General features: G+C 50.1%; 7 protein-coding genes across 7 annotated transcripts; 3 read left to right on the top strand and 4 right to left on the bottom strand.

The window, feature by feature from the left end:
* Window positions 1-941: 941 nt before the first annotated feature.
* Window positions 942-2855, bottom strand: N7519_003782 (RING-type E3 ubiquitin transferase MAG2; the record flags this gene model as incomplete). The annotated part of the gene is made up of 2 exons (XM_057290560.1): window positions 942-2540; window positions 2601-2855. The coding sequence occupies 2 exons, from the start codon at window positions 2853-2855 to the stop codon at window positions 942-944; spliced, it is 1854 nt and encodes a 617-aa protein (XP_057151762.1).
* A 790-nt stretch (window positions 2856-3645) lies between these two features.
* N7519_003781 (mRNA-binding ubiquitin-specific protease UBP3) lies at window positions 3646-6230 on the top strand (the record flags this gene model as incomplete). The annotated part of the gene is made up of 2 exons (XM_057290559.1): window positions 3646-4161; window positions 4221-6230. 2 exons carry the CDS (start codon window positions 3646-3648, stop codon window positions 6228-6230), a joined length of 2526 nt encoding a protein of 841 aa, XP_057151761.1.
* A 1239-nt stretch (window positions 6231-7469) lies between these two features.
* Window positions 7470-8659, top strand: N7519_003780 (sodium:calcium antiporter; the record flags this gene model as incomplete). Its single annotated transcript, XM_057290558.1, has 2 exons — window positions 7470-7673; window positions 7730-8659. The coding sequence occupies 2 exons, from the start codon at window positions 7470-7472 to the stop codon at window positions 8657-8659; spliced, it is 1134 nt and encodes a 377-aa protein (XP_057151760.1).
* Window positions 8660-8826: 167 nt separating this feature from the next.
* Window positions 8827-10611, bottom strand: N7519_003779 (putative tRNA-specific adenosine-34 deaminase subunit Tad3; the record flags this gene model as incomplete). Its single annotated transcript, XM_057290557.1, has 3 exons — window positions 8827-10345; window positions 10408-10459; window positions 10515-10611. The coding sequence occupies 3 exons, from the start codon at window positions 10609-10611 to the stop codon at window positions 8827-8829; spliced, it is 1668 nt and encodes a 555-aa protein (XP_057151759.1).
* Window positions 10612-11562: 951 nt separating this feature from the next.
* N7519_003778 (cyclin family protein) lies at window positions 11563-12274 on the bottom strand (the record flags this gene model as incomplete). Its single annotated transcript, XM_057290556.1, has 2 exons — window positions 11563-11929; window positions 11988-12274. 2 exons carry the CDS (start codon window positions 12272-12274, stop codon window positions 11563-11565), a joined length of 654 nt encoding a protein of 217 aa, XP_057151758.1.
* On the bottom strand, window positions 12237-12647 carry N7519_003777 (uncharacterized protein; the record flags this gene model as incomplete). The annotated part of the gene is made up of 1 exon (XM_057290555.1): window positions 12237-12647. The coding sequence occupies one exon, from the start codon at window positions 12645-12647 to the stop codon at window positions 12237-12239; it is 411 nt and encodes a 136-aa protein (XP_057151757.1).
* A 1416-nt stretch (window positions 12648-14063) lies between these two features.
* N7519_003776 (armadillo repeat protein) lies at window positions 14064-17157 on the top strand (the record flags this gene model as incomplete). The annotated part of the gene is made up of 3 exons (XM_057290554.1): window positions 14064-14364; window positions 14494-16115; window positions 16168-17157. The coding sequence occupies 3 exons, from the start codon at window positions 14064-14066 to the stop codon at window positions 17155-17157; spliced, it is 2913 nt and encodes a 970-aa protein (XP_057151756.1).
* Between the last annotated feature and the right edge of the window lie 113 nt (window positions 17158-17270).

Below are 17270 nucleotides of genomic sequence, written 5' to 3'. Positions count from 1 at the left end.
CATTGAAGTCGAGGTATATAGATTCCCCTTCATAGATACTAAAAGGGGGTAAATCCTTTTTTCTTTTCTTTTTCACTACAACATACAACATAGTTGCATATGTAGCACTAGCATATAGGACTACTGTAATATTTTCCCCCCCCCCACTCCATAGTCAAAGGCAATTTACCATTTAGGGAGAATTGGTGGTTGAGTATGTCATTGGGCAGCTCGCTGTCAACTGCCTATTTTGACTATTTGGTTCTTCAAGCCCTATATTGTAGATCTATGCAATTTTACCCCTTATTGTATGTTGTATGTTGTATGTCAATGTACTCCGCAGAAGATACTGTATCATGAGCTGGTTTTATTTCTTTTATTTCTTCTCCTTTTTGACTCCTGACTCTTAACTACCATTGGGGGGGGAACCTTTTCAACAGCCTTTTTTTTCCCACCCTCTTATACTCCGTACTAGTAGAAGACACCGTAAAAAAATCTGCATCTGAATTGTAAATGTAAATGTTTATTTGTTTTATTTGAATATTTCACAAAATCCAACAGTACCGGTAGGATAGCACACGGGCACAGAGAACCACAAATAATAAGACAACAGCCCGAAGAATCAGGGAAATGGTTTCATATATGATAATGCAGTGCGGTCAACAGAAATTGAGAAAAAGTGAAACAAGCGAGGCTTCGTCAAGACCTATGCCCCTCTCTGACTGCTAGTGGCCATCAAGGTGATCTTGGTTTTATTTTTCTTCTTTTTCTTACCTGCACTGGAAGATGGTCCAGGATTTAGATTTTGGTCTCCAGATGCCGTCTGAGCAAGTAGATCAGATTCCTGCTGGGCGAAGAGCTCATCTTCCCAGCCCTGCCGCCACCCGTCACTGTGTATAGCTCCTTGAGCCTCAAGGCTTGGTGACAGTGAACCCACTGCCGCTGTGCCCCAAACAGTGCGGCTACCTGGGGGGGCTGGTGGAAGGAGAAGCCAACGCTCCAAATCCAGCCGATGAGCGTGGAGGAGAGGCCGAGGAGGTGGCGGCGTCGTATAATGTGGGATCCGTGTTGTGAGGCAGTGGTTGAAAGTCATGAGCAGAGAATGGAGCTTCACTGACGCTGGCACTTCCGATGCTTGGCCGCTTGCGCCGAGCAGCAGCCCACCGTTTGTCGTCCTCCTCCTTCTCCGCGCGAATGCGATCTTTTTCTTCCCGGGCTTCTTTTTCCCGGTTACGCTTTCGACGTCTATCAGTCTCTGCGCGGAAACGCGCTAGAACTTCGGGGACAACCACGTCTCTCCAATCGCACTCCAGGAAGCTAACCTCACACCCCTGCGGAAGATGCCCGAGGTACTTCACTCGCTTGCGAAGTTCATCATCCACAATGTGGCCTGTTGATATATGCTCCACTCGCGGTAGGATGGTTGCAGGGAACAGAGAATATTCTCCAAATGCAGCCTTGAGGATGCGAATATCCAAGGAAGAGAGGTAGAACTGAGGCAACGCCTGATAGAAATGATATGGTTGATCTGGCCCGGAAGAAACTGGCGTTTGCTTGCTGCGGCCTTTCTCTTTAGCTTTGACACTGGATCCAGGATCAAGATGGACTCCGTCTAGTGAGTTAGAGAGATGATCCGCTTCATCTGATGTAGCCGGCGTCACAGTAGTGTGCTCAGAAGAGCTACTGGATGGCGTAGGAGCTACAGTGCGTTCTTTAACTGGCCGAACCTCAGGTGGATTGCCAATGCCTTTCAGCTTCTCTTTGGCATCCATGATAGAACCAATTGCTTTTCGGGTCCACGTATTCTCGTCGCCAAAGAGAAGCTCGTCTTCAACTTCCTGTTTGCGGAGGTCTTCAATCTCGGCATCATGCTGAGCGGTCATATATTCTTCGCCACCTTTCATGATTCGTGCATAGTCGGCAACTTCCGCCACATCATACCACGGAACATCCTCGTCTGGACCAAGTGTCTCAGATCCATCACGAGGCAGAGCAAGGGTGCTGCCCGGCTCTCGCTTTACGAGTCTCAATACAACATCACCGCCTTCGACGGGAAGATCGCCTTCTTGGCCACGGAACCATCTGACAGGCCGAGTCTCGGAGATATACACAGAATCCCAGCAGATAGGACATTTCTTCCAACGGTGCCGTTTTTCAGGGACCGTGTTATCATCGTCGGATGAGTGCATGTATCGGATAAGGCATGGGAGACAAAATATGTGACCACACCGTGCCATTCGCGGTGCTACCGGGGTAGAAAGACAAATGGGACAACTGGCAGCCTGCGTTTGAGCAGATACCAGCACTTGAAGGACCGAGGCCCAATCCAGATGAACATCGGCATTGGCTGCCTGAGCATGGAAATTCTGATTAGGCATAACAATAAACCGGTAATTCGCATGAACATAACGCGATTTGTCGACTGCACCCGCTCCCCAGGATGTATATCGTCGAATGTTGCGGGGAGGTGGATGGTATTGTGGGCGAGGTGGAAGTGAAAAGTTCATCAAGTGAGTGATGGACGTCTGTCCTTTCCGGCTGGTGGTGGATTTCATGGCGGCCTAGATAACGGCTCCAGGGTCAGCAGGCAGCTCTTGAGGAAGATAGACCTGTGAACCCACCGATTCGTTGTACTCGTCATCATCCAATAACCGAGGTTTTCTTTGACGGTTATGTTGACTCTTCCGAGCTTGATTATTCCTTGGGGTGGCTGAAGTTTTCGATGACACCACTGGCCGGAAACTTCCAGAGCCTCCTACGCGCCTTTGAGAGCTGTTTTCTGCTGGAGCTGCTGAGTGGAATGGAGTAGACGAGGCTGTATTCGGAATGTTTACCGCTTTAGAAGGGGGTGGGTTCTGTCCTGCATTGGATGACATCTCCCTGCGGTATTTGCCTGCGACCGTGAGACTCCAATAAACCAAACAAGGCAGAGAGACAGAACAAGCCAGTTGGCTGAAAGAATGATGAGGGGTTCTATGAGGGACTGGATAAAACCAACAACTGATAAGATGTCAATCAGCTAGCGGGCAGGAGATCGAGTGATCCACCAGGTGCCTCGGCTTGGACCAGAAGAGGTGAAGAAGAATGAACGGCCTTTAAGGCCATGTAAGAATAGTAACGAGGATCGAGGGACGGCCCTCAGGGTGCCAGTTGGATGTCGTGAAGTGCAATTTCGCCCCTCTCCGGTTACAAATCGTAATGTCACGTGAACCAACAAGTCCCGACACCCAATTCGGTCTCGGTCCCCTTCAGCTTCATTTCGTTCGACGGTGAATCGAGGCCTCCTAAACGCTCGTCTCATTATTCTTTTTTTTTTTTCTTTCTTTCTTTCTGCTCACTCGCTTCATCCCCGAACTTGTCAACTCTCTCCGCCTAGTGAGTTACTTGTACAGCGATTTACTTCTTTCTCTTGTTTCCTCACTCCGATCTGGTTTGCCAGTCTCCTTCAACCAATCCCAGCAACCCCAACAGCTCTTTCGACCCAGTTCATCCTCCACTCCCGCTCTCCAACATATCCAGCATCTCTTGCCCGAGGCCACGATGGCTGCCTAAATGCGCCAGCAGCTCCAGATTTTTCCTTCCTCTTGACTGCTATCGCGCATGGCACTCATTTGAGGCAACGCGTGACCGAACGTCAAGACAACTTCTTTCTCTAACTAGCTCAAGATGAACCACCATCTTCCTGCCATGCCCCATGGGCAGCTGCCCATGCCTCCTACAAGGCGCCAGCAAGACTTCTCTTACAACGCCGCGCCTCCCCACATGCGATCACCTCAGTACATGGGTTACCCTCCTCACATGAATGGCCACATGCCTCATCAGGCATACTCATCGCAGCAATACCCTTACTGGTATCCCCCATATGGACATGTTCAAGGCCCTCCACGTCCCTACCAGGCGCCCTACGGACCGATGATTGTATCCTCTTACCCTCACTCGCAGCCTGTCATGGCGCCCACGCATATTCCTCATTCGATGCCCATGCATCAAAGAACTCCGACTCCACTGCAACCGATAATGTCTCCATCTGTCCTGCATCCATCGATTCAACCCGTTCAGCCCGAAATCCAGGAATACCCTGCTGTTCTACCGCACTCAGCCCAGGGATATCCCATCGCTTCACCGCCACCGCGATGGGAGCCACAGTCAAACTTGCCGCCGAAGCCCACTTTTGCCCCACCAGTAAGTGTTTACTCTCAATATCAAATTAGACTTGAACACTTTTTTAACTCTTAGTCTAGATTCCTTGGCTCTCTGTTCCTGAGCAGCCGTTCCCGGCCAGAATCCCGCGCAGACGTCGCAAGGGCCGTGTCATGCAATCATCAGTTGAGCTTCCCACTAAAGACACGCATATGGTCACCGAGCGAGGTGAAAATGAAGCGACTCAGCCACCTTCTTCATCCGCCCGAGAATCTTCGGAACCTCACACCCCAACGACCAGCACCTTCCAACAGTCGGACGCAGACTCTACTCAGCCCACCACTCCTTCGTCAATTGCGAGATCACAGGCACAGTCGAAAGGCTCAAAGCCGGCTCCTGTTATTCCAGTGGTGCCCAACGTACCATCTACCCCACGTCGCCAAGCCAAAGATGGCAGCGTTGCATCTGGAACTCCTAAATCGACTGAACCTGCTACTCCTGCCCCAGTGGTAGAATCGGATAAAGCCCCTTCCACTGAAACCAAGACAATCTCGCCTGTCCCAGCTGCACCCAAGTCCTGGGCTGATTTGGTCCGTTCGAAGGAGTCAGCAAGAGCAGCAAGCGCCGCCGCCGCGGCCGCTTTGTCTGAGCCACACGGGTTACCTGCTCAGAAAAACAAGTCTCTCGCAGATGTCCTGAGCAAATTGGGAGAAGATGTCACACAATACAGCGACAAGATCGCGTTTCTTGAACCTCGAGGACTGGTCAATACAGGAAACATGTGCTACATGAACTCTGTGTTGCAAATTCTTGTTTCTTGTACCCCGTTCTACCAGTTCCTTGATCATCTTGGCCGACGTGCTGCGCACACCTTCCACAGTGACCTTCCTTTGATCGACGCGATGATCATGTTTATGAAAGAATTCCGTGTTATTGATGCGGCCACTTCCGAAGAGCAACTTCGGCTCAGGTTGAAACCCAATGAGCTTGAGCAATATGGTGACTCTTTCGTCCCTGAGTTTGTCTATGAGATGGTTCGACAGCTGCCACGATTCAGGGACATGCGGCGCGGACATCAGCAGGATGCTCAAGAGTTCTTAGGCTTCCTTCTCGAGGAAATGCACGAGGAGTGCGCTCGTGCCGAAACGCACACTGCAACGAAAGAAGGCGGCGATTCTTCTGCCGATGGCTGGTTGGAAGTTGGCCACAAGCAAAAAGCAGCGGTCACCCAACTGTCTGGCTCTCTTGCTGCCGAGTCGCCGGTCACCAGAATCTTTGGGGGGAAGCTTCGGTCAGAATTCAAGGTGCCTGGTAACAAGACTTCTGTTACATTGGAACCCTATCAACCTTTGCAACTCGACATTGGTTCGCATGACGTTCACAACATTCTTGATGCGCTTAAAGGAATGACAAAACCGGAAAGCATCCAAGGTGATTTCAACTCGCCGCGCGGACCCAACATTACCGCGACTAAACAAATCTTCATTGAGACCCTGCCTCCTGTCCTCATTCTTCATCTCAAGCGCTTCCAGTACGACAGTGCTACAGGTGCCACTCAGAAGATTTGGAAGAAGGTTGGATATCCCCTGGACCTGGAGCTTCCGCGGGAGGTTTTCCCAGCTCATCGGCGTAACGCCATGGCATCCCAGGGAGGGCCCCCGAAGTATCGTCTTATGGGTGTCATCTATCACCACGGAAAGAACGCTAGCGGTGGTCACTACACTGTCGATGTTCGGCGGCAGGAAGGGTTGGAATGGATCCGCATGGATGATACCGTTATCCGTCGCGTTCGCAGCGAGGAGGTGGCAGAAGCTGGTGGCGAGGAAGACCCTAAGGTCCTCGCTGCCGCTCTTGAGCAGCACAAGCACGGCAAGATCCCGAACGGCAATATTTTCGACCACATCGATCAGGATGATATGGAGTTGGCTGACAGCGACAAGGGCTGGAGCCAGGTCAATGGCAATGGTGCCAACGGACATGCAAGCAAGAAATCCGTGAATGGAGTCACTCCACCTCCCGCGGCTGCCTCTGGGGTCCGAACTCCTCTGGGTCGCTATGGCTCTCGTGACAACAAAGTTGCCTATCTATTGTTCTACCAACGAATGGATTGAGGGTTCTCGCCCAAAAGCTAGGCCATTAGGCTGGGCGTCCATTCTTCAACGACGTATTGAAAAAAGCATCATACCCACTACATCCTGAGACACATCAAGTTCTGTGTCTTCCACAAAGTCATGCATTTTGATCCTCGCTTCGGAGGACGATCTGCCGCCTGTATCAACAGGCCATACATAACATCAATCAATCTTGGCGAGCTCGTTCCATTTTTTTTGTTTGCAGCTCTCGCCTTTGCACATGAAACACCGTTCACAACGGAGTCATCTGGAGAGAGGAAAACAGGAAAACAATCTAGGGCACGGCGGTCCCTTGATGCCTACTACCTCTCACCTAAAGGCTCCTTCATCATATCTCACTTTTGCTCCACAAGAGCATTTACTCAAGACTCCGTTTTGACCCCCTTTTTCTCTTGCTCATTTCTTTCAGTGTGATGAACCCGAATCATTTGCTACACAACCCATTGTCTTTTGAGCCAATTGAGTTTTTTTTTTCCCGTCTACCTCTGGGCTGTATCTTATGGGATATTGACCTCGGTTTATACCCCTCTCCGTTTTCGCATGGATACATTCTTCAAGGCCATCTTGGCCCTATCGCACAATACCAGGCCAGAATGAGTCTCCATGAACTGTTCCTACCAAATTCTTATGTACTTTGCCATGCCATTCGACATCTGGCGTGGATACAGGAGATCCTGTGACGAAGTCACGAATTTCCTTGTCTTGATATTGATTGCTCTGTCTGCATAGAAGGGTGTTGAAGAGGGCTGGGGTTGTTCCGGGGTGGGGGGCGTTGCTGTTGGGGAAGAGGGAGGTTAATGCCAAATGTGTGGAGGTTTGGAGAAGTGTGGTGAATGCGAGAACGCAGAATACCAGGCGTGGTATGTCAAAAAGCCTGTTTTTATCCAAAAAAAAAAAATTTCAAAGGAAGTTTCAAGTTATCTCCAGTGTGTAGTATAGTAAGTAGGTCTCGTAACTGATATCATGTATACTCATGGATACTATATACATCCTATATACATCCTATATACATCCTATATACATCCTATATATGACTATATATGACTATATATGTGCCCCAATAGTTCTGTATTAAGGGCTCTCTAAGTACATTTATTTACCTTTATTACAAAATCAATACGCATTTTCACCTAGAGAGCCCTGTAACTGTATGTAACTTCTATACACCTAACCTCGGGAGACCCCTGAAAGGCTTCATGTTTTGAACTACATACATCGATGTACATCTATGTGCCTAACATACATATATATGCCATGAATTGGGACAGCCTATTCTTTAACACAGCAACGTTGATTGCTGGGGTCTTTGTCCTTGACTATGGTGCAGACAAATTCATTGGTCACACTGTGATCGTAGGACAGCGACTGGGCATCTCTCCAACTCTTATTGCCCTTTTGACTGCTGGAGCTGAATATGAAGAGGTAAATTGTCTCGAGCTCCATCATCCAACTAATCTATGCTGACAAGCTCCCCTTAGCTCGCTGTTGTTGTCGCTGCAATCCTACAAGGTCGCACCCCTTTAGCCCTGGGCAATGTTATGGGATCTACAATCTCCAACATCCTGGGTGCCTTCTCGCTGGGGCTTTTGTGTTATCCAGACGGGAGACCTTTTGATAGTAGTGCGAAGATATACTCTGCACTCCAATTCTTCATCACCACCATTTTCATCATCTTGGCATATTTTCAACAGCTGAATAGAGTTACCGGTGGGCTTCTCATCGCTCTCTTCGTACTTTATATCATCTCTATTGGCTTTGCCATCTATAGAGGTATCAGTGAACCACCTCAGCTGTCGGACAGTGAAAGTGACGACGAATCGATCAATGTTTGTGATGAACCAATGCCAGGGCAGAGTGCCGGACAGCCAGCCTCGGAGACTTCTCCTCTATTAGGAGATACGAACGTGCCCGAGGAATTAAGTGGTGCATCCGTCCATAAGGACAAAAGACCTCGGCCGCTTTATCATCATGTCCTCCAGCTTATTTTTGGGCTGCTAGCACTCTCTTTGTCGGGATATATCCTTGCCCACAGCGCAGGCACCATCGCCGACTCTCTCAATCTGTCAGGCACCGTGTTTGGGTTAACTGTGATCGCTTTCGTCACAACCTTACCAGAGAAGTTGGTTGCTATGCTCAGCGGCTTTCGTGGACAGGGAGGCATAGTTGTTGCGACCACGGCAGGGAGTAATATCTTCCTGCTAACACTATGTGTCGGTGTTGTGGCGGTGGCGGGAAACTCTCTCGATCAGTCAGATACATTTGTTCTGTTTGATCTGATCACAGTTTGGGTGTCCTCGCTGTCCCTTCTAGCGGTTGTCTTTCTGGGACCGCAGCGAATCGCTGGCCTTGTACTTCTCGCTGCCTATGTGACTTTTCTAGTCATGGAGTTCACCATTTACAAGCGTTGAACCAGGGCATTCGGCTTTGATGCAAGTATCGCGAGCCCAATCTAACACGAAAACCCCAAGTGCACATACACGCTTGTATCTTATCATCCCGGACGTAGTCTTATTTATGTACATAGAATATAGGTCATACCTGATATAACATACAGCGAACAGATGAATATATGCAATCAAGCATGGAAGACAGGCACTTCAGCCTCACTCTCCACATCCCCATTTCCATCCTCCACAAACTCAAATCCAAGAGCCCTCCAGTTCAACTCCTTCCTCCAATGAAGCCCATAGTACCCTCTTTCGTCCTGTCTATCCACCGCAGAAGCATCGGCCTCTCCAGCTTGTTCAAGCTCATCGGCCACAGGGCCAACAACCGGCTCGGAAGACAGGCCACCAGTCCCTAACCTTCCACGTCTGGGGAAGATAACAGACCGGAACCGGGAGAGAAGCATGCCCATAGAGCAGCACAGACAAGGCTCATGGGAAAGGTAGACGTCCAGGTCTGTGCAAAGGTAGCCGCCCTGCGAGCGGGTGCGAATGCGCGAGGCTGCGGGAGTGGTAGTCGGGGTAGAAGAATCCGCAAGTAACACGGTAGATGGGGGAGGAGCGGGGGGAGGTGGGTGGTGGAGCTGGATTTGAGAAGGGTCTGCAGAGGGGTCGATCGTCAAGGCGGACTCAGGATTAGCGTCGTCGTGCTTCCTCTTCAATGGGGAGGACGGAGACTGAGGTGGGTTTGAGATGTTGGTGGATATACCAGGACGGTGGCGGTATAAGAAGTATGATTCCAAGGCGCTCAGCTCTGGCTGTTCTAGTTCTGGCTTCGATGGATATGCAGTAGGCGTTGATGCAGGCGCGCCGTCGAGACGATCGTGTTCTCGGCGCCAGCGAGCAACAAGCTCGACAGCACGCATCAGCGCGTGCAGTTCGGGCCCGCCCTCAATATCCGCGTTGTATGTCTTGCTCGCTGGGTTCGGCGCTACCCCGGGGTGCAACTGGGCCTGGGATGACGCGCCTGCCTCAGAGCGGGAGTACCGCGCATCACCGGCAACTGCGAGGACTGCTTCCTCCCATTCTGTTGTAGTATCGTATCCGGCCTCGTAGGCTGCCTCGGTTATCTCTTCTTCGATGGCAGGGTCGACTATCACTGCGCCGACGCCGCGGCCTAGCCCGGATTGTTCTGCTTCCTCTGCCACTTTTCGCGCGAGGGATAAATAGTACCCTGCCCGTGGTTCAATGGATTCCTGTGCGCGTTTTAAGGTTTGAGGGGGCGGCGCGACAGTTGAGCGGGGTGCGGCTGGGTTGAATACGATCGGCCAGAGGGTCTTGGTCCATGTTTCGGCTTGAGTTGTGTTGAAGGGCGGGGCAAGGGGGATTTTGATGGGGTGAAGCTGAATATTAGAGGTTGAAGTATCGGAATGTGATGCTTCGTCTGGCGTTTCATTCGTAGTTGGGAGATCATTTATAGCGGCCGGCGCTGGGTCTGGAGCAAATGGAGCGAGCAGAGCCTTGAGTGTGGTGATATCGGGCAATGGTGGTGATATGAGGACGAAGATGGTTTGTGTTGGGTCCGCTAGAGGGACGCTCTGGCTTTCAATGGCTGCCCTCAGCCGCGGTGGGAGCATTTCTCTTTTGGCGAAGCGACGGAGATGGGATAGCGGAAGGGAAGGGTCTTTGGGGAAAGCCGTGTCGATAGCCCTGATTAAAGATTGATTAATTTGGCTTTTCTAACCTGTAAAGTATCCGAGTCTGTAGCTTACTTGATCACTTTGGATGCAGCCTTCACTTTGACTTCTGCGACAAAGGCATCACCTACTTGTCGGTTAATCATGATGTCGCCAGAGGAGGGCAATATTGTAGGTCATACCGAATTCTTCTTGGGGCCTTGTTTCTTGAACTGTTCGAATGGGGACGACTTGCCCTTCAAGGGGCTTGAGGCCTCTGATAATCTTTTCCACGGCCATTCCTACTATCTCAAATGGCCGGCCGAGCGCGGGATGAAATAGAATATATCAAGATAGGTCACGACCAATTGTCATAGCCTTGAAGTGGTTGTAAAAGACAATGGCTTAGAATTGCGCACTTGATCCTCAATTGCTAACGGCGCAATAATTCAGCGACAGAGGAAGTACATGTATATTCACATGAGAACTTGAAGAAAAGAAGCTATACAAAGTTCAGAAGCAAACAATGCAAACCTCTAAGTTTGTCCCACGGGTTTGCCGCTAGGCCGCTTTGGGTCTCTTTTGATCTGGAGATTTTCACTTTTCACATTGTTCGAGGGGTTTACTCTGAGCATTATTGATCGAACACATTAAATGGGAAGCAAGACCGTGGAAAGGGCATGGGGATATATATAGCAAACGGTAGTTACTCCATATGTACCTTGCCCCTCAGCCCTACAGTGCATACAATGCAAGAACCGATATGTAGTACCGACATAAAGCGCGGAAGATTTACAATTTCAAGAGATTATTATGAGTGGATATTTGAGATTTGTATGGTTCTAAAAACAAAAACAGTTTAAGATAGTAGGTGATTTGATCGTAGATATCACCTCATCATCCCGTAAGACATCAAACGCCGCCCAGTGAAAAAAAATCGCTGAAAAGCAGGAACAGGGTATCGCCCATTGACCTTTTGGTATATGCTGAGACAGATCCCATGTTCTAAAGCGCCATGCCTGATGCCAGTGCTCCTCGATATTAGATCGAAAGTAATGGTGCATCGAGATCTGACACCATCACCCCCCCTAATGCAAGTGGGATGTATTAAATCACACCGCCAGTGACTCGGCGGGTGACAGAAGAATCCACTCATCCATGGCTGACTCGAGACCGGCCCGAGTGATCCAGGGCAGAACGTAATTTGTGCAGATTTCGCATTGGCGACGTAATTGGGGCATGGTTCCAGCTTTATGTTGGAACAGGACCGGCTGCTGGAGCAATACCCGTTACCCCGGCTTTAGCACTGCCATTCTGGCAGATGCCTTCAATTTCAAACCCGTCGCATCGATCGACGAGGCTCTGATAATAATCCACCAACACTTCCGGTTGTGGAACAATGCGCCATTCAACTCGGAACAAGAAATCTAGTTCGAGCATGGCCAATTCCGTCATGCCGATTCCACCGACTCGAGCATACGTTTTGTTGGTCCAGAAACTGTCGCTGAGTCCCTTACTGGCGACTGTGGCGCTGGTGATCAGGAACCGATGAATGGTCAGACTGGAAACGGTGAAGGCGGGGTACAGCGCGCAGAGTCGATCGATGTAGTAGACCATGCTGAGGAGGATAGGGGGGGAGAGTAGCATGGGTCGTCAATCGCTGTAGGTAATCTTGCACGGAGATTCGGGGCGGTGAGCGCGAGTGGAAGCGAGTTAGACGACCCTGGTGTAGTGGAATCTTGTCGTTGAATCGGATCAGTTCCATGAGCATGCTGGAGATCAGCACGACCATGTCACGCGGGTCGGCCAGTTCATATTGCGTGGGCAGCATCTTGACATCTGGTTTGGAAGGTCGCAGACGCTTGGACTGCGACCTCTCCAAATCTGCGCCATCATATTCGGCCGGCGTCGCATCTGATTGATGGCTATTGCGCTTGTTGGAACCCGAGGTAGGGGCGGGCATCGAGGGGGCGGGGGAGGAGATCGGGGGTGGATTTGTAGAGGTGGCAGTCGCCGGGGTGGTGGCAGTCAGAGCGGAAGAAGTGGCTGATTGGGGGGGTCGAAGCCAAGGCCGAATTATTGACCAGGGTCTTCAAAGTGTCGGATGTGGATGCGCGCCTGCATTGAAGATCCCCTGAAGTCTCAGGAGAGGAGGGATCGACAGTATGTCGATTCAAGGCCGAGCGAAGTTCGTCAATGGCGAGACGCGAAGATCGAGGACTATTGAATTGTGGAGCGCCAGCCGGCTCATAGTGGGAATGAGAATGCGACCCCGAAGTTGAAGGAAGCGGGGAGCGTAATGCAGCCGTTGAAGGCGAGGGCGAAGACGCCAACATGGTTTTGGGGGTGTAACTAAGTTATTAAGGAATGCTGGGAATCTGAGCATTCACAGTGCAAGGTGAGACCACGTGGGCGCACAGTCAGGGCGCGCTGTGGATGGCGTGGGTGCACAGCCGGCCTCATCCTCAGAGGCTGAAAAGGCTCACAAGGAAAGTAAAAGGGACACAAAGGTAATAAGAGGTAAAATATTGAAAGAGGAAAGAGGGGGTCTAGGAATAATACTCCGAATGACCTTGGACAAGAGAACAGGAAGGGGGCGAAAGCCGGTTTGAAAATCTTGTTCAAAGTTCCTCAGTGAGGTAATATAGATCCATGCTGTCAGTGGCTAGTTGCTTCCGGCGACTGTATTGTTACAGTATTTGTAATTTTTTCAAATTCTTGGCTTGATTATTACTATTATTACTATATATTATATCTTGACACCTATGTACATATATAGGTAAGGGTATGTAGTCGACACTAGGTAAAAAAACAAGAGGAAATCTTTAATCAGTTCAAACAACCCTAGATACCACGTAGCGCTCTTGATATTTCACACTATAATATAAATAAGTCTGTACTTTTACGGAGTACAACATTGTATCGACGGGAAGCGGGGGTAAACTACATGTACCCTAGCTGGATTAGGTTAAAATGCCAAGAAAAATTCAAGTATACAATTGGTTATACGCATGTTGGAGTTGGAGTTCTATATGCATCTTTATATGACAGACAGCTAATAACTGGGATTCACATGATCTCCCTATATTTGTTTCTATAGACTCAGGTCAATAGTATACTGAACTTACTGTAGTTGTCGCATATAATATGAGAACTGAAACCGACAATCAAGGCCTTACGGATATTGGGCTACTTAATATAGATCATAGTAGTACGGAGTTACTCCCGTAAGCGAATATTGACCAAAGATGCATCCACTGTTGATACCCTTACGGACTTGAATATGCCCCTCTCTTTTTATGAACAAGCAAAACGTCTTGGAATGTGTGGCGTTAGTCCATATGGCTGTCCTCGTGACACTCGACAACCTTGGAATGGTCAGGTTTTTCATGACAGCTCTTATTATATAAGCAGTTGGGGTATCCATCCATGGATGGATGGATGGACCCGTGAACGGCACGCAGATATTTTCTCTAGCCATGTGACCGGTAAGGCTGAAGGCCGCTCTTTCATTGATCCGGGGCTACTTTTTTTGGGACCGGTGTGTCCTGGCAGAACCAAAGTGCGGAGTACCTCTAGGCCCGGCTCTACAGTTCCGGTCTGCCATCATCTCCATGTTGTACATCCAGGTCTACACGATCTTCACATTGACGGAGATAATTTCCTCAGTATCATTCTAATACCTTTGCCAATTCCTTAATTTAAAACAGTGAAACGCCGAGAACCTCCCGCTGGGAGGAGGTGATAGCCAGATGATGACGCGAGCTGCCGCACCGCCGATTCTGCTGCAGCTACAGAGCGCCGAATCGGCTTCCTCTCAGATTACAGCTTTGCGCACTCTGAAGAATGAGCTGATTGGTCATGACCAACGCAAGGAAACCTACGTCGTCGAGGGAATCATACCTACTTTGGCACAGGTGCTGACCTCGAGATGGCCGGGAACGGCCGAGTTTAATGAATCGATATTGCACCACGGCCGGTCCATGCCAAAAGCCCCAGAAGATTATGAAGCATGCCTTCAAGCAACTTTAATTGTTGGAAGTTTGGCACAAGGTGTGTGAAGACTAGATCCTTGTCGCCAAGACAGACATTGACTGTACTGAGCAGGTGGTCCGACGTTTCTCACCCCACTATTCGCCAGCAACATTCTCCAAACCTTACTTTCAATATTTTCCTCCCCAGACTGCCCGGAGTCATTCTGTCTTCCCATTCTACGACTCTTGAACACAATCGCAGACCGGATACCGTTGCAAAGCCAGGAACAATGGCCTCGGGACACGCAGCTTGCGGATCTTGTTTTTGCTTCTGCAAATATTACCTCTCTTAGACGTATAATCTCCCAGGAGTACAAGAACCTGCACAGCCAGACCACGATCGAGCTAGCAGCCGCCCTGATCGGCAAGCTTTGCACGGAGGAAACACATAAGACGGCACTAGCAGAATCCGGGGTATTGGATGCCTTAGCCCTCAAGATTGCCTCCTTTGTCGTGGCCAAGGGCTTTGTCTTGCCGGGCGCGGAGGATCGCTTTCAAGAACCCGGCGTATTGGAGGATCTGCCACTTCCGGCCCCTGAATCCGCCCAGCTAGCACCGATTCTGCGCGCAGTTGCTGTGATAATTGAACAGTCAAAATGGAGGGCGGAGCACTTCCTGTCATCACCTGGCATTGTGACGGTGTTTCCAAAACAAGTCGCTGGATTCGCCCCATCAGACATTAAGAAAGGTCCGTGGGGATCCACATATCTGTCGGGCTCCGCAGTACCTCGTCATCTTGGCTCCAACCCCATAGAACAGCTTCTGCCGTCGGTCCCTCTAGCACATACAAAATCATCATCTAGTTCTGCGAATTTCCCACCTCTGGGGTACGGAGGCTCGCAGCGCCGACACAGCCATTCTTACCCCACACCATTTTCACTAGCTGAGACACCTGTCCCAGAAGACGACGAGAATGCCATTGTTCCATGGCTGCTGTGCATTCTCCGCTCAGAGAATGGCATGACACGGTTGATGTCCGCCCGTCTTGTCACGGCCCTCTTCCGGTTAGGACTGGCGAAGAAACATCGCATTCCAATGTTCAGTTATCTGTTGATCCCCATCTTGATTCGTATGCTTGACAAGAATGTCCGATTGCCGGATGAAGAAGGCGCTATTCACGATGGGCTGCTCTCGTCGAGCTTACGCTTAAAAGAAGAGGCGCCTGCCGTATTAGCCAACTTGGTCGTGGACGACCAGGAGCTGCAGAGACACGCAGTAGAAGGCAATGCGCTTAAGCGACTTTCACAACTTCTCAAGGAGACTTACAACCCAATCACAGAGACCTCCCGGCCGATGTGGCACGCAGAGGATGGCCCAGCCCGAGACCTTGAGTCTCTTTCACCAGAGTGCCGGCTCGGGCCTTCTGGTTACTCGCCGACCCTTTGCCATGTAATGCGTTACCGAGAGAACATTCTCAAAGCTTTGGCAGCACTCGTTCCATTCAAAGACGAGTACCGCAAGGCGATTTGCGAACATGGCGTAGTCCCTTACATCATTGACGCCCTCAAGCCAAGACCTAGTGATGCACTGGCTGATGCTGCGATGCCCAGAAATACCGCAGAGGATGGAAATCCGATTCCGACAATTCTGGCTGCTTGTGGCACAGCTCGGATGCTGACCAGATCCGTGAGCGTGCTAAGAACTAGTCTTATTGATGCCGGCGTGGCTAAGCCACTGTTTGCCCTTCTTCGCCATTCCGACCTCGAGGTGCAAATTGCAGCAACGGCTGCGATCTGTAACTTGGCATTGGACTTCAGTCCCATGAAAGAGGTTTGTGTTTCTATTTCGTTCATAGACTTTGCAGCTAACATGCTCTTCCCAGGCAATCATTTCCCACAATATCATTCCCATCCTTTGCGAACACGCTCATTCTTCCAACACCAAATTACAAATTGAATCGCTCTGGGCTCTCAAGCACATGGTTTATGACACCGCAAACGACATCAGAATGAACATCATCGAGACTTTGGGTCCCAAATGGATTATGGAGGTCATCTCCCAGGACCCGGTCCGCGCAGTGGCTGGACGGGGGGTAGAAGAGGAGGCGGATCAAAGTCCCGGGTTCGCCATGGGTCGATCCAACTCAGCTGGCGAACAGGTTGATATTCTGAACCCCATGGAGGATGCAGCGGAGTGGGACGAGGACCTCAAGATGACCGATACCATGCCTCCCTCCAAAATGAGCCTGGACATGTTCCTTCCTGATGCAAGACGTAGGCGCAAACTCGTTCTGCACGGAACTCTGGCTCAAACCACACAGTCTCGACAGGACGATATCGCCGTCCAGGAGCAGACATTCGACTTGCTGCGCAACATGATCTGTGGTCGGGATGCACCTGAGATGATTGAATATCTCTTCAGAGAGCTTGGCCAAAATGAGTTCCTCGATACAATCGCAGATACACTGCGACCACGTACCATCCAACTGCCTCACCGCCGAGACTCTAGCAGTCAGTCCCTCCATGTCCCTAATGAGATCATCAACGCAGCCGCCGCTCTCATCATCCACTTGGCGGCCGGACATCCACGCCACCGGCGCATCATCACATTCCACCGTGAGTTGCTACGGTCTCTAGGCAATTATTTCAACCATTCCCACAAAGACATTCGGTCGAACTGTGTCTGGGTAGTAATCAATCTCATCTACGAAGAAGATCAGAGCGATCATGAAGGTTGTCGGGAGCGGGCAGTGAGACTTCGTTCCCTTGGTTTTGCGGAACGGCTGGCTAGCCTCGAGGATGACATTGAGCTGGACACTAGGGAGCGTACGAAGACTGCGCTGCATTTGTTGAACAAACTGTCTCCCGCATAGTTTGATAGCTTTTTTATGCTTAGAGTTACCCGTGGACGTTCTGGATGGATTGGAGTACTGTAGGAAAATGTGGATAATTCCTTTTTTTATATATCTTCTCTTACTGTGACGAT

Source organism: Penicillium mononematosum (genome assembly GCF_028829835.1).
Source record: "Penicillium mononematosum strain IBT 11891 chromosome Unknown utg000002l:1.0-8112719.0:1.0-8118358.0, whole genome shotgun sequence".
Lineage (NCBI taxonomy): Eukaryota > Fungi > Ascomycota > Eurotiomycetes > Eurotiales > Aspergillaceae > Penicillium > Penicillium mononematosum.
Note: the sequence above shows the minus strand (reverse complement) of the source record. Positions and strands in the feature narration are given on the sequence as shown.